Here is a 15,646-nt window from a genome sequence, read left to right as displayed (position 1 = left end):
GTGAGTAAAATATCATGAAATGTTTATTTTGAAGTTAACTAATCCTTTAATATTTTATTATACTTTTTTCAGGATTATTTTATGAATAGTACGTTCAAAAGAAAAGCATGTATTTGAAATAAAACTCATTGTATGATTGTAAATGACTTCCCTGTCACTTTCAATCAATTTAATGCTTCCTTGCTGAATAAAAGGATTAATTTCTTTAAAAATAGATCTTACTGACAGAGTATGTTTGTCCACAATAAAGGCCTCTGTTTACCATCTTATCACTGCAACTGTAAAATCTGCACTGTATCTGTGTATGACACGGTCACATAATCATGATGACACAGTTAAGTCAGGTGCACAGAAGTGCTGCTGACAGAAGTTATTGTGGCATGACATGTCTGAATGCCATTCTCACACTGACCTAAATAGGCCAACGTCATTTTAATCTAATTTAATGGCTTGTCAATCACTGGGAAAACCAGAAAAGCAGGATGTTCTCATGGTCACGAGAGTTTAGTACAGTACAGAAGGTTCTAGTTTCACATGCCAAGTCATGTAATGACGACGATATGACCGATATTTTCAAGTTCACTCCAAAGGCAACGTATAACAAGATCATGCTCGATTACGCACGTCTTTTGTATCATTGCGTTGTTTATGTAGATAATGATGTGCTCTGGACACTAGGGGGCCTGAGGGAAGATTGTAATGGTGGCACATTTGAGCCAGGTCTATCCTGAGGCCATACATATATTCATGACTGGCCTGTCGTCTTGAGTCATGATGGGAGACGGTCTCCGTGACAGAACAGTGTCACATGATGCAAATGGGATTAAAGCACAAGTACACCCAGTGAAACGCCCGTGGCTACAGCTGTACTAGTATGAGAACAATTTCAAGAACACAGAAACAAACAAACAAACAAACATACAATTATAAAACATTATTTTAAAACTATGAGCTGCAAATTAGGCACACACACACACACACATTCACATGATCCAATTCGCAAGCAGGGACATCTGTAGATGTTTACGATATATATATTCCACACCTAACTCATCCAACTATGTCTTAATGGACCTTTATGACCTTTTTTCAAATTCATTCTGGAATAGAAAAGGGACTTCACCAAACTGTTTCCACAAAGTTGAAAGAATAGCATGGAATCATTGGTGTTGCTCACTTTTACGCACCATGCACCTCAGCACTCGATGACCACATCTGTGTGTTCTTCCACTTTGTTGCTAAATTGCTGCTGTTTCTAAACGCACTTTCCAAAAATGTGGAAAGTTGACCGTAGAATATCTAGCAGGTATGCAATTTCACAAACTGTACCACTGTACCATGCTTGAATTCACTGAGCTTTTAAGAATTACCCTTTTTTCACAAATGTCTTATTTTATACACCTGTGGCATTGGGTCTGATTGAAACACCAGAATTCAATAATTAAGAGGCGTGTCCAATTACTTTTGTCCATATAGTGTGTATATTAATTGTGTAATTTGTCATAGTCAACCAAACACATTATCTTAAAGGGTTAGTTCACCCAAAAATGAAATTTCTGTCATTAATCACTCACCCTTATGTCGTTCCAAACCCGCAATACCTCTGTTCATCTTCGGAACACAAATGAAGATATTTTTGATGAAATCTGAGATCTTTCTGACCCCCCATAGACTGCAACGTTATTACCACTTTTAAGACCCAGAAAGGTAGTAGTAAAAAATCTGTAAAATAGTCCATGTGACTACAGTGGTTCAACCTAATGTTATGAAGCAATGAGAATATGTTTTGTGAGCAAAAATAATGACTTCATTCAACAATTTCTTCTCTTCTGTGACAGTCTCCTGCGCTGTTCACATTGTAAACACAGTTCAGCGCTTCCAGGTTCTACGTCAGAACGGCTCAGTATTGAGCAGCTTTTTTTGTGTTTTTTGCGCACAAAAATTATTCTTGTCGCTTCATAACATTAATGCTGAATCACTGTAGTCACATGGACTATTTTAATGAAACAACTAGCATTACTACCTTTCTGGACCTTGAAAGTGGTAATAACGTTGCTGTCTAAGTGGGGTCAGAAAGCTCTCAGATTTCATCAAAAATATCTTAATTTGGGTTCTAAAGATGAACGAAGGTCTTACGGGTTTGGAACGACATGAGGGTGAGTAATTAATTAACTAACCCTTTTGTTGCTGTGCAGTATTTGTAGTTGTTCAATGCAGTGTTTAATGACTAATGGGTAAATTGATGTACAGTTGTTCCCTATGCGGTGTGCAGTACTCCTGAGGATCTGAGATGGCAGAGAACCCTGTAAAGTCCACTTCACAGGACACTATCAGAGTGTACCCATAATGTTGGAGTGTGCTCACAACAGAAGAGAGTAATTCAGCGAGACAGTAGCAGAGGCGAGAAAATGTCTCAGACTGAGAGAAGAAGTAAATAATGGAAATGTCCTACAGACTCACCTGAGGCAGGATTTCTCGTGCAAGACTAAGAGCCTCTTTGTGGGCCGCATCTCTCGTCTGATTCTGTGGCACAGATCGGTTGACCAGCCCCAACTTTGCAGCCTGTTCACCCCCGACACGGCGTCCTGTGAAAATCAGCTCTTTTGCCATGGCAAAGCCCACCGTCCGGGGCAACCTTTGACTGCCTCCTGATAAGCAAAGAGAAATTATGCTTTACTTTGTGTGTGGTGGCTTTAAAAAGTAATCAGATACACCATCAATTCTCTCATTTTACTTAAAGGTCCCATGGCATGAAATTTTCATTTTATGAGGTTTTTCAACATTAATATGAGTTCCCCTAGCCTGAATATTGTCCCCAAGTGGATAGAAATGTTGATCGGTGTAAACCCGAGTTCTGGCTGTCTCTCTCTGCCTTTGAGAAAATGACAGGCCAGACGAGCCAATCCTGAAGTCTCCTGGTTTGACGTCCAAGCAGGAACAGTTACCTCCCTTTCCTCCACCCAGAGAATCTGGCACGCCCATGCAAGCGCTCGAGAGATCATTACTTGTGAACGAGTGAATGCTGGCAGTTTCTCAGTGTTTGGATGTACAAATGAAAACAGAAGTCTTTTTTCAGTTCCTTCTGATCTGTGATCAGTAATTTCTGATGTGTAGCTAATTATTTATTATTCGTGCACACAACGCGGCTTCTCTCTCTCCAGACAGAACGGTGTTTTCGTGTTTTCTATCTTGTGAGTCAGTGTTTTTGTACGTCCTCGTCGCGTCTATCGGTTCTAAAATGTGCATACAGTCGGGAGTTTCTGCTCAACATCGGCCTCACACACGCCGAAGCTCGGGCTGCACTGGCCGTTGGCCTTCAACATCCCCGACCCCCAGTACTGCATCTGGCCCACAGAGGACACACCAAACGCGGCGTGAGATTAAGCAGAAGGGGTAGCCTTTTGGGGCCGCAGAGATCGGTTTTATTAGTAGTAACAGTACTAGTAGTAATGTATAATAAATGTATAATATTCCAAAGAGTTACAAATATAAAAAAATGATGGCGCATTTCCGGCAAAATCCAGCAAAACGCTCCACTCATGAACCGCTCACGCTCACCGGTAAAACTATGTTCACTCATATCCCACTCCGACATGAAAATTCTCTGTGCTTTAATTGTTGCAACAATTAAAGGTATTTATTTTTATATATATGTTTAAATATTATGTTTTTTTAATGTCTATGTTGTCAATCTATGTCGATTATGAAAAGTGAACAGCATGAGATAGGACACATCATAAGATGAATGGAGTTGATCAGACATGATTGTGACCACTTCATTAAGTTTTGTTTTCTATAAATTGTATCTTAATTTTAATCAATGTTTCATCAGCCAATCTGGGCATTCTGGGTTGAGCGAGCGGAGCTTAATTGGTCAGTATTATTAAATTGCAGACAAAGATTTTGGATAGCAAGGTTGGTGTGGTAGAGGGCCCAACATCAAATTCTTTCATAGGGCCCAAAATTGCTAGCGGCGCCCCTGCTCGTGTTTATTCAGAACTCTCAGATACAAACACAATAAACTCGCGCTGACTGACAGCGCTCTCATAACTCAGTAGTTACTATAAATAACTTTGTTAGCAATCGCTGATCTCCGTCTCTAGTACGTTAGTGATGTCCGGTTCGCGAACGATCTTTCTTTTGAACCAGTTCTTTTTAGTGAACCGAATCAGTTCACCAAATCGGACTGAATCGTTCTAAACGGTTCGCGTCTCCAGTCAGCGCTGATCCATAATTTACTAAAGTTACTAACTTTCTGACATGAGTGACAGTCCCTCCGACTAGAAATAGACTAATAACCTGAAGTATATGCTGTAACTACAACAGTTCAGACATGCTGAGAACTGATGTGAAGTGAACTCAGGTCCATCCGTCTCTCTGGCAGCAGCTCGTGCCTCGTAGACCAAGTTAAACCCCGCCCCCTCCGCTCATTTAAAATGCAAAGATGTCAGCCAATCACAACAGTGGGCGTTTTTACTGAAGTCTCACAGCAGACACGCCTCTTGAAGCAGGGCATTCAGCCACAGGGCAAACAGCAGTATTGAAAAAATGCCTTTTATTTCTAAATTATGACATTTTATGATGTAAAAGTCATACTAACAATATAAGTACACCTCAGGAAACATTATAAAATAATAGAAAAATGCCATGCCATGGGACCTTTAAATACATATGCCACTATATTTGGTCCTTTGTGTTATTTTCATTTTAATTCAAAGCTCAAAATTGATCATTATGTTAGAAAATAATTCAAGCAAATCTGTAAAAAAAAACCTGGGGGTTCCAGACGTGTTTTTTTTTTTTTTTAGGCTCAGACTACAGGAGTTTCAGGCTGATTTATGCCTAATTTACCCCTCCCGACATTCTGAGAAAAAAAAATCTTGTCCAGGGCATCGGTCAGTTCCGATGTTCGGCCCAGATTATCTGGTAATGTGAGGCATTTACAGGTCAAATCTTTAACCTCCCGATCTGCTCGCGGACCCATCGGGCCGCCCCGACAACATCAAACATGTTAGATATTTAGAATTTTTAATTAGGATGATTACGACCATGATTACGTCAGTACTTCCCCAATAGGCAATGAAAGTCAAGTCTACAAGGAGAAGGAAGTTACAGAACTTTTGAAATCGACTGCGAAACAACAAGCATCTGTACGGATCCCGTCGACAACGGAGATAGAGGAACGGCTGGTCGAAATGTGGCAACAACTTTATAATGTCTCATATAATGTCTATAGCAAGTCACCGAGACACAGTATCCATTTTGTTTACATCTGCTTCCCCGTGAGATCATGTGAGGTGCTAAATCTGGCATGAAAATCTTAAGAATATCTTGGAGTGGGTGATGCGCAAACTTTTCAAATCTTGTAGTGTGCATGGTTTGAGATTTGAAAGAAGAAAATCTGTGAAGATATGCGTGTGATGTAACCAGATTTCACAATCAGTTAAGATTTATAAACCCCTGTAGTCTGAGCCTGGCTTTAGTGGAACACAAAAGAAGATATTTTGAAGAATGTTGGTGACCATTGACTTCCACTCTATGAACAAAAAAACACTAAGACATTTCTCAAAATATCTTCTGTATGGACTTCTGCAACACATGGATGAAATATTTGGAACCGTTTCCATTTTTATTTTATTATTATCTTAAAGGTGCACTATGTAAAATGTTTTCAGTAAAATATCCAAAAACCACTAGGTCAGTGTTATATTGTTCAGTTGAGTACTTACAATATCCCAAATGTTCCCAGCTCTTTGTAAATCGTGAGAAAATTGCTATTTTAACCAAGGAACCGGGACGTGTGAGGGAGTCACCTGTTGATGGCGTCATATCTGCAATCCCTCGGTTTCCGGTTTTATTTTTGCAGAAACGCTTTACTCTCACCCACAACAAGTGTCATAGCAGCCGCCGAGCGAACGCACAGAGTAACGTCATAACGTCATTTTCAACACACTCAGATGTATCTAATATGATATACAGAGCTGCGTTACCAGCGGAAATGGCGCCGGCAACTGTGGCATAATAAAAGTCCTGCCGGCAACTATGCCATAATAAAGGTCCCGCTGCTCGCAAGGCTTGTGTTGCGCTCTTTTTATTAACAATTGCTCCTGCTTCTGCTTCATACTACAGTAACGTTAATGATCGCTTTAATGAACATGATTTCTGCCCGAGTTCTATCCCGATTCTTTTCCACCGGCTGTGAGGTGGAGACCACATGTCCCAAGATTCTGCGCTCAAATTTGGCGTCATCAAACTACACCTTTGTTTTGAATAGGCGACCTCTAATGGATGGAAAAGTTACATAGTGCAGCTTTAATGCAAGACTCTACAGGCAAACACATTGTTTTTTTTTCATGCAGTGGCCAATTTTGAGATTTTGAGCTATTTGGCTTTCCATAACGTCTTCTTTCAGACTAGTGGAAAGAAAACATTCAAAATACAATATTTTATTTCATGTTTATTTTATTGCACTATATCTACTTGTGTCTGTACATTTCAATTACAATACACATCTGTAAAGAGTGTTTCATCAAAATGTGTTTTTCTCATGAATAGAGTCAGAAATCTGAAATCAGAAATCTCACTTAAGTAGCACATTTATCTATATTCTAAAGGTGTTTACAGAGGGGTTGGTTCATATATAATTTGCCTGATTTGATACATTTTATTTCTAAAAACATCGTAATTTGTTATCTGGGTGTTGACATTAATTTCTGATTTAGCGTTAAAACATTTAACTTTAACGTCAAATAAAATGAAACCGTTCAGATTACTGTTCTGGAAATGAATGCAAATGATTGACTATTTAATAAGATATGCCTCATTTGCATATTCAAATATAACATTTCAGAAAACTTGTAATACAAAAATCTACTGCAATTCTTATTGCAATCAATCAACTAGGGAAGTATGGTGAAATCCATTAGTTATATTTTTACCCTATTCAACTGGGATGGCTTGCCTTAAGTTTATTTACTAACTACAGTTATAATCCAATACATAGATTGTATAAGGTTCTTAAAAGCTTTTGCAAGGCACTTTATAGTTTCACTCTCCAATTATGTCTGTCTTTCTGCTAACTTCCTCTTTATCTGTCTCCTGTAATGGGACTGCCATCTAGCTGTCTGTTTGTCTTATTATTTCAGTGGCTCTATCTATTCAGTTATTTTTCTCACCAGCCCCCGGGAGTAATCCTCTCGTAGTTTCAATCAGGCCCATCTGCGCAGAATGTGCTGCAAAACACACACACAATCACAGACAAAGGTCAATTGAAGGACCAAACCTCCGCATGCCGTGACCGAAGAAATTCCCCACTGCATGACATGCCAGAATGACTACAAATCACGCAAACCCACACCTGCACCATCAGCAGCTGTGATACCTGTAGTGATCATCTACCCCCAGAAGGTCAAAGCAGCCGCTCACCTGCAGTGCGAAGGTCACACGCTAGAGCCAATTCCAAACCGCCCCCGAGAGCAAAGCCGTCCACTGCTGCAATGGTTGGCATGGGTAGCGCAGCTGGCACATAATGGACACACACACACAAATCAGACAGGTCATAGATCACATTAATGAGAGAAGGCTTCAAACAGCTGGACCTCTTCTGAAACACTCAACTGAATGTGTTCAGTGCTGACAGACTTATATATAGTGGGGACACACTGAAAATCTGGGATTCAAAATGATATTGGAAACCTGAGAATAGCAGAAAATATTCAAACGCTTGGGATCAAATGTTGGTTTTTAGTTGCTGAGAAAGTTGTTGGTAATGTTTTTGAAAGTCTCATGCTCTTATGCAAGGCTGCAGTAATAATAACAGTAATATTATTATGATTTAAAATAACCATTTTCTGTTTTAATACATTTTAAAATTTGTAATTTATTCCTTTGATGGTAAGCTGAATTTTCAGCATCATTACTCCAGCCTTCAGCGTCACATGATCCTTCAAAAATCATTAATATGCTGATTTGCTGCTCAAGAAACATTTCTTCTTATTATTATCAATGTTGAAAACAGTTTCAGGATTGTTTGCATAATAATTCAAAAGAACAGCATTTATTTGCAATAGAAATAATTAGTTTTAATGTAAATGTATTTACTGTAACTTTCGATCAATTGAATGCATCCTTGCTGAATAATTAATTTAAAAATATATATATATTATTATAAATTGAAGAAATATATCTTTCATTTTGTTCAATTTTGAGCTTGAAAAATGCAATCAACACACACGTAAACATCTTGAAAATGGTTTAAGCAATTATTTGTCTTCCTGTCATGCTTAAAGGGATAGTTCACCCAAAAACGAAAATGTGATGTTTTTCTGCTTACCCCTAAGGCATCCAAGATGCGAGTGTCTTCGTTTCTTCAGTAGAACACAAATGAAGATTTTTAACTCCAACCGTTGCTGTGTGTCACTCATATAATGCTTGTCAATGGAGTCTAATTCTATTAGAGTAAAAAAAACATGAACAGACAACTTCAAATTTTACCCCGCGGCTCGTGACGACACATTGATGTCTTAAGACACGAAACGATTGGTTTCTGAGAGAAACCGAACGGTATTTATGCAATTAATATCACCTCATATCAGACGAACGCTTCAGCTCTGCAGACTGCCATCACTTCCCGTAGGTGAGGTCAAAATTCCGGCCGGGTCATAGATATGTATACGTAGATGCCTCATTCGAGCGATCCACGCCATGATCCACGCAGGCACTAATGAGGTATCTAAGTATATATCTATGACCCAGCCGGAATTTTGACCTCACCTACGGGAAGTGATGGCAGTCTGCAGAGCTGAAGCGTTCGTCTGATATGAGGTGATATATTTGCATAAATACCGTTCGGTTTCTCTCAGAAACCGATCGTTTCGTGTCTTAAGACATCAATGTATCGTCACGAGCCACAGGGTTTAATTTGAAGCTGTCTGTCCATGTTTTTTTTTTACTCTAATAGAATTAGACTCCATTGACAAGCATTATATGAGTGACACACAGCAATGGTTGGAGTTAAAAATCTTCATTTGTGTTCTACTGAAGAAACGAAGACACTTACATCTTGGATGCCTTAGGGGTAAGCAGAAAAACATCAAATTTTCGTTTTTGGGTCAACTATCCCTTTAAGAACGAATCCAAATGATGTCACTTCCTGGGTGATGCAATTTGACACGCAAAATGCAATTTTTTTTGTCAAAAGAGAGAATCCTGCAGTCACTGGATTGCATGCAGTAGTGGTACATATATCAATATGTTTTTGGTTATAAAAAATTGGTTAATATTTAAAATATTTTTTTATTAAAATTAAACAGAAGAAAATACTTTAAAGCTACACTGTGATATTTTCCCCCATCTAGTGGTGAAATGGTATATGACCATCCAGTGAATTTTAGTTTCTGTTCCTCTCAATTCCGATTTCATTTTAACTCCTACGGTGGCCGATTTAGTCCAAGATTAACATGGCTTCCAGTTCGACCTCGTCCACATTCGATACGGTGCCATCGAGTGTTAAAACGCGAAAGGCGAAGCTTGAATTTACGGGTATGTCCCTCTTTGGCTAATGTACTTTCAAGATGGAGGGGCAACATGGCGACCCGCATTCGAACCCCTCACCCGTATGCATTTTCAATGACATATTATAAACTTAAGAGAATACTTTATTACTTAAAAGAAGTAAATATACATTAATGAGCACATATATTTTTGAAAGAACTAAGTGTTTTTAGCTAAGAATAAACTAAAAAAGTTACACAGTGTAGCTTTAAATATCAAATACTAAAAAATTCAATTTTTTTTTCGAAATCAACATGAACTCAAACTGTTATGCTGATAAAATACTTTGCAATGTTTTAATGTTTTTTAAATTAGAAGCATTTCACCCCACTGTATACACATTAATTTTCTTTATTTTGATCAAATATAGCAGAACATTATATAGAGAAGGTTCTTTATTGCTTATAAACCAGCTGCATTTCCCTGAAATGTTATTTGCATGACTTTGCAAAAGCTGAGGGCATTGAGGGAAAATTTACTTTTTGTGAGTTTATTATGCATATCCAATTACTCTCACCTCCAGTCATAATCATATTTGCAGCTGGGGAACATTCCCTTTTCAGTGCAACACTATCAGAATTCAGAGTTCTGTATCATTATACTACCATCACTGTATGTGGAGGATTAGTCATTTTGCAATATTCATGAGAATCATCATCTTCATGTCTCACCGATGTCATTCATTAGTGATCGTAGGCCATGCACAAACAGCTCTGCCTCAGGATTACTCATCTGGGCTCTCTCTTTAAGATCTGCCCCTGTTAAGAGACAAAAAGACAAATGGTGGCATATGCAAATATCTGAATACTGAAACAGTATTTCCTGTATTTCTTTTAAATAATTACATCAACGTTGGAAAAGTTGCCTTTGGTTTTGTGTGACAGATTCCTTACACAAACCTGCACAAAATACTCCAGGTATCAAACTCTTAAAGATCACCACACGGACTGCTGCATCTTGATGTATTGATGACACCAGCTCTCTTATCTGCACAGAGAATGACAGATATTGATGCATATATAGACAGAGAAAGATAAAAACTCAAGATATTGATTTGAGACAGAATTCTGGGAGAGATATGCCCGATTTATTTTTGTCTTTGTACGCTGTTATTTATTTAAGACCTGACACACTTTTGCCAGACATTCTTTCGAAAAACTGATCAAATACAAACATAAAAAAAAGAGTTCTTATTCTACTTTGTGGAAATGGAAAGAAGAAAATGGACAGAAATGGAACATTCATAAATCAAGTGAAGTTAATATTTAAAAAGCATACCCACGATTGGTTGCATCTTGAACAGTTATATCATAGATTCTTTATCATTTATTTTCATCAATCTATTATCTCAAAAGACAATAAAAAGAATGCTGTCTTATTATGTGTGGTGGAAATTTAAAGGGATAGTTCACCCAAAAATGAAAATTACCCCATAATTTACTCACCCTCATTCCATCCTAGGTGTATATGACATTCTTCTTTCAGACCAATACATTCAGAGTTCTATTTAAAAAAATGTCCTGGCTCTTCCAAGCTTTATAATGGTAGTGAATGGGAGCCCAACATTTGAAGCCCAAAAAAGTGCATCCATCCATTATAGAAGTAATCCACACGGCTCCGGGGGGTTAAAAAAGGCCTTCTGCAGTGAATCTATGTATATCTTTAACACGTCATAAAGTAAAATATCTAGCTTCCGGCGGACCGCCTTCCGTATTCAACTTACGAAGATAGTGTAACGCCTTTCGTAATTCAAAATGCTTGCACTACATCCAACATCATCGTTGCACCAGTTACGCTTTTTGCGTAAGTTGAATACGGAAGGCGGTCCGCCGTCAATTTACTTCAGAAGGCCTTTATTAACAGAGCCGTGCGGGTTACTATTATAATGGATGGATGCACTTTTTTGGCCTTCAAATTTTGGGCTCCCATTCACTGCCATTATAATGCTTGGAAAAGCCAGGACATTTGCGGGGTGTATAGAGTATATCATGGGGTGATTTTCATTTTAGGGTGAACTATCCCTTTAAAGAACCAGTAAAATTATTGAGGGGCTATATCATCATATGGGTCAAATTAAAACCAAATAGCATTTTTACACATATTAGAGCCATACATTTATAAAGAAGAGATCAGAAGTTCATGAACTAGATCCGCTTCCTACATGTTTGAGTTTGATGCTGTAGGACAGGGGGTTTTCTGCACACACGCATGACGGCACGACTTACCTGACCCACAAACACGCGTCCCAGAGAATTCCGTGCCCTCTCACGACACATCAGCACTTCCACTATACCTAACCAGACAAGAGAAAAAGAGAAACTGATGCTGTGCCTACTGCCAAAGTACATGCGGTTGCAGTTCTCAACGGGTGGGTGGCAGATCTGTTCTGATGCGATCACAAACCACACGGAAAATTTATGCCAAATATAAATAGTAGTACTGCACTCATGGCTTGACTGTGTGGCTAAAGTCTTCACAGGGGATGTGACGTCGCATTAAACATTCTTGTAATAGTTTGTTTATGCTGTAAATGTTTGGTCACATTAGCACATTTTCTGTGAAATTTATGTGAACTTAAAATAGGTCCATTGCCTATCGTTAATAGTGTAGTGATGTATGTAGAAGATATTCTAAAGAATGTTGGTAACCAGAAAGTTGACGGCATCCATTGGCTTCCATAGTATTTTTTTTTTCCTACTATGGAAGTCAATTGGTGCCATCAACTGTTTGGTTACCAACATTCTTTTAAATATCTTCTATTGTGTTCAACATAAGAAGAAAGAAACAATTTGAGGGTGAGTAAGTGATGACAAAAAAAATGTCATTTTTGGGTGAACTATCCCTTTAACATGTGACCAACTTCAACTTTTTGTGAAATCTGCATTGGGAAATATTTCCCCCTTATGTGAAATTCCCAATCGTGAGGATTACTGTTGAAATGACGGAAAAAACAAACACTAACATGACCACATCTTGGCACTAAATCCTTCTTGCAGCTATATTCATTACCTTATTTCTATCATGAAAACTCTCTTTAGAATTTAGCATGGTAATGGACATGACAATGTTAATGTATTTGGTCTTGGTTTTGTATTGCTGCTGCTGCAGAGCAAGTACAGAGACTAATGCTATACATACATGACACGCTGCTGTGAGCATGTGAGACATACTGCTGTTGCATAGACCTTTTTCAGAGCAGCGGCGTATGAAACGGGCTTTGAGCGTGTGAGAGGTTGATTCACAGTGTTTTCAATGGTATCCACTGTAAAAAGCTGTGTAAAGCCCTTAGATCACTTATAATTAATTGTTAAACATAATTACAAAGAAAGTTAAAAATCCACTTTAAAATTATGACATTTAATAATCCTGGGACCCAGAAAAAAAAGTTTTTTGAATTTAGTATTTTTTCTAAATTTTTTCTAGTATTTTGTTTTTGGGGGGGGGGTTTGTTTTGTTTTTTTAGTATTTAGTAATGTGCTCTTTACAGGACATCCAGACTTAAAAATGTGACATGTTATGATGTCAGAGAAATTCACTACAATATAATGTCCACTACAGTGGACAAAAGTCTATTCATAGGTCCCAGGAGGATATTATGAAATATTTTGTGTGTGTGTGTGTGTGTGTGTGTGTGTGTGTGTGTGTGTGTGTGTATATATATGTTTTTCTAGCCTGGTGGGGACTTCAACCTGACTGTAGACAGACTCATGGGGACTCGTGTCACCGTAGGGACCTAAATTGAGGTCCCAATGGGCACAAAAGCTTATAAATCATTCAGAATGAGTTTTTATGAAAATGTAAAAATGCAGAATGTCTCCTGTGATGGGTAGGTTTAGGGGCAGGGGCAGTGTAGGGGGATAGAATATACAGTTTGTACAGTATAAAAACCATTACACCTATGGCCAGTCCCCAGAAGGATAGCGCACCAGACATGTGTGTGTGTGCATGTGTGTGTGTGCGTGTGTGTGTGTGTGTGTGCGTGTGTGTGTATCCAAGTGAATGCACATAGCCCAGTGAATTCAACCTGAATGCCCACTGACTCATGGGGACTCACCGTGGTGTCACCGTGGTAACCTTAATTGAGGTCCCCGTGAGGAAACAATCTTATAAATAATACAGAATACATACATATACATATGTGGTTAGTGTAAGGGGTCAGAATATACAGCTTGGCTGCATAGTATAAAAACCACTAGGCCTAGCCTGTCTATCATGGAGAGTCCCCACAAAGATAGTGAACCAGACAGGACACTTCAACAATTTTCCGACTTCCATAACCGTGGGAACCCTCTATGCATTCCCATAACAGGCTTGATATCAAATCCTGAAGACCAAAATAAAATAAGTCACTTTCGTTTTCAGTTTTGCTAAGTTGCGTTAACGGTTCAAATACACCTAGACAGGTGTTTGTTTGTTTTTACAGGAAGCGCGTGCATGAGTACAACAACCTATTATTTAGTCGATACACCTACCATTGTCTTCACCATCAAGCCGATGCAGCCGGACTTCATCCCGATCAGCAACTGGCCCATCAGAGCACCACGAGCGGGACTGAGTTAAACTAAACCGGGGGAAAAGTCGCTTAATCGGCCCTGCAAACACACAGCGCGCTGTCATCGCCTGCACGCTGGGCTGAATGAGAAACATCCCAGTCCTCATGACACCTCTGCGTACTACACTCATGATAAATAGTCTTTTCGTAGATTGTATTGTAACAGGGATCTTGTTGGCCCCAAACCAGAATTGAAACCGTATAACCCGGAATTAAACCAGAGCTGTTGCTGTTAATAATAAGCCTTGTGGGAGATTCATGTTTTGCGAAACGCCATATCACCACAAACACTGTCAAGTTTGCTCGTGTATTTTTCCACTTCACTTCCTCAAATAAAGTGTCGACGCTTACAGAGAAACTCACTTTGCAGGAACAGCCTTATGTGTAATAAAAACATAATGTTCTAGTTTATTTACACATGGTAAAGTCTCCTAGTAACGCGACGCGGTACAAGCGCGTAACTCGGAATTCTGACGCGGACCCAGTTCACCAATCAAACACTTTGTTTACGCCATCGACGCGACGCGTCCCTTGTAGCGTAATATGAGATAGACCTATTAGTCCAAACAACACTGTGCAAAGGTGACCATCAGCAGATGGCGATAATGTGATATATGATGGTCAGTTTCATGACTACAGCAGAGGTCTACTGATGAAATAAAGAACAATGAAAGGACTCAGTGGCAAAGTATTCATAGAATATAACAGATGTCCTGAATGAAGAAAACAGCTTTGTTGATTGTATTTTTATTGACATAATTTCAGCTGATAAGAATAAACCAGCCTACAATTGTGTGGTTCATAAATATTAAAGATGCTTGTACTTGTGTGATACATAATGTTTTTGTAATTAACTGTTACAATTATTCACTTATCATGCAAAATATCTAAATGTGTGTAGGCTGTATGTGTTTTGGTTTTTAATAGAGGATTCAGAGGAAAGATCAAGGAAGATTTTGTAGATTATTGTATGTAAGCAAGTGTTTCTTTTTGTGTGTTTTAACTCGGGGTTCTCAACTGGTGGGTTGTGTTTGTGGCAGGAAAAGACTGCTCCCACAGTAAATGGTGATAAAAATGGTAAATGGTGATAAATGATACAGGGGTTTTCAAACTGGGGTCCGGGGACCCCCAGGGGTCCTCCAGAAGGTTCTAAGGGGTCCCTAGAAAATTTCAGAGAATAAAAAGACAAAGCAAAAATGGATAAAGTCTACTGAACATTTCTAAATGTCTCTCTCCTTTCTTGCCGTATAAATACTTTACAGAATTGTGTTTGCTTTGTATCTTTCAAGTGAGTTTCTCTCACTATAGTCTCCTTTATCTCGCTCACTGGGGTTGTAAGGCAGTATTCTTAATGTAGTACGCAAGCGGCTTGTGAAAGTTGCAAATAATTTAAGGTTTATACATCAAACATTAAGTATAACCAATTTAAGTTTGGAAACAATGCTGTATTTATAAGGTCTCGCTTACTCTAACAGTTTAAATGTTTTTTTTCCAGACATAAAAAAATATATAGATGGATTTTAGGAAGGGGGTCCCTCATAA

At 38.6% G+C, this 15,646-nt stretch overlaps 1 protein-coding gene across 1 annotated transcript in view; it reads right to left on the bottom strand.

The window, feature by feature from the left end:
• The window catches only part of echdc2 (enoyl CoA hydratase domain containing 2), a 20,787-nt gene extending 6,099 nt beyond the window's left edge, over positions 1–14,688 (bottom strand). The window contains exons 1-7 of the mRNA XM_079831191.1: positions 14,025–14,688; positions 11,778–11,845; positions 10,452–10,539; positions 10,224–10,310; positions 7,426–7,518; positions 7,176–7,232; positions 2,461–2,648 (exon numbers count right to left, since the gene is read on the bottom strand). Coding sequence (XP_079687317.1) covers positions 2,461–2,648; positions 7,176–7,232; positions 7,426–7,518; positions 10,224–10,310; positions 10,452–10,539; positions 11,778–11,845; positions 14,025–14,235 — 792 coding nt within the window. The 5' untranslated portion in view covers positions 14,236–14,688. The remainder of the gene's footprint in view (positions 1–2,460; positions 2,649–7,175; positions 7,233–7,425; positions 7,519–10,223; positions 10,311–10,451; positions 10,540–11,777; positions 11,846–14,024) is intronic.
• Between the last annotated feature and the right edge of the window lie 958 nt (positions 14,689–15,646).

The sequence above is a fragment of the Gobio gobio genome, assembly GCF_949357685.1.
Source record: "Gobio gobio genome assembly, chromosome: 12".
Taxonomy (NCBI): Eukaryota; Metazoa; Chordata; class Actinopteri; order Cypriniformes; family Gobionidae; genus Gobio; species Gobio gobio.
The sequence above is the reverse complement of the archived record's forward strand: the minus strand, read 5'-3'. Positions and strand labels throughout refer to the sequence as shown.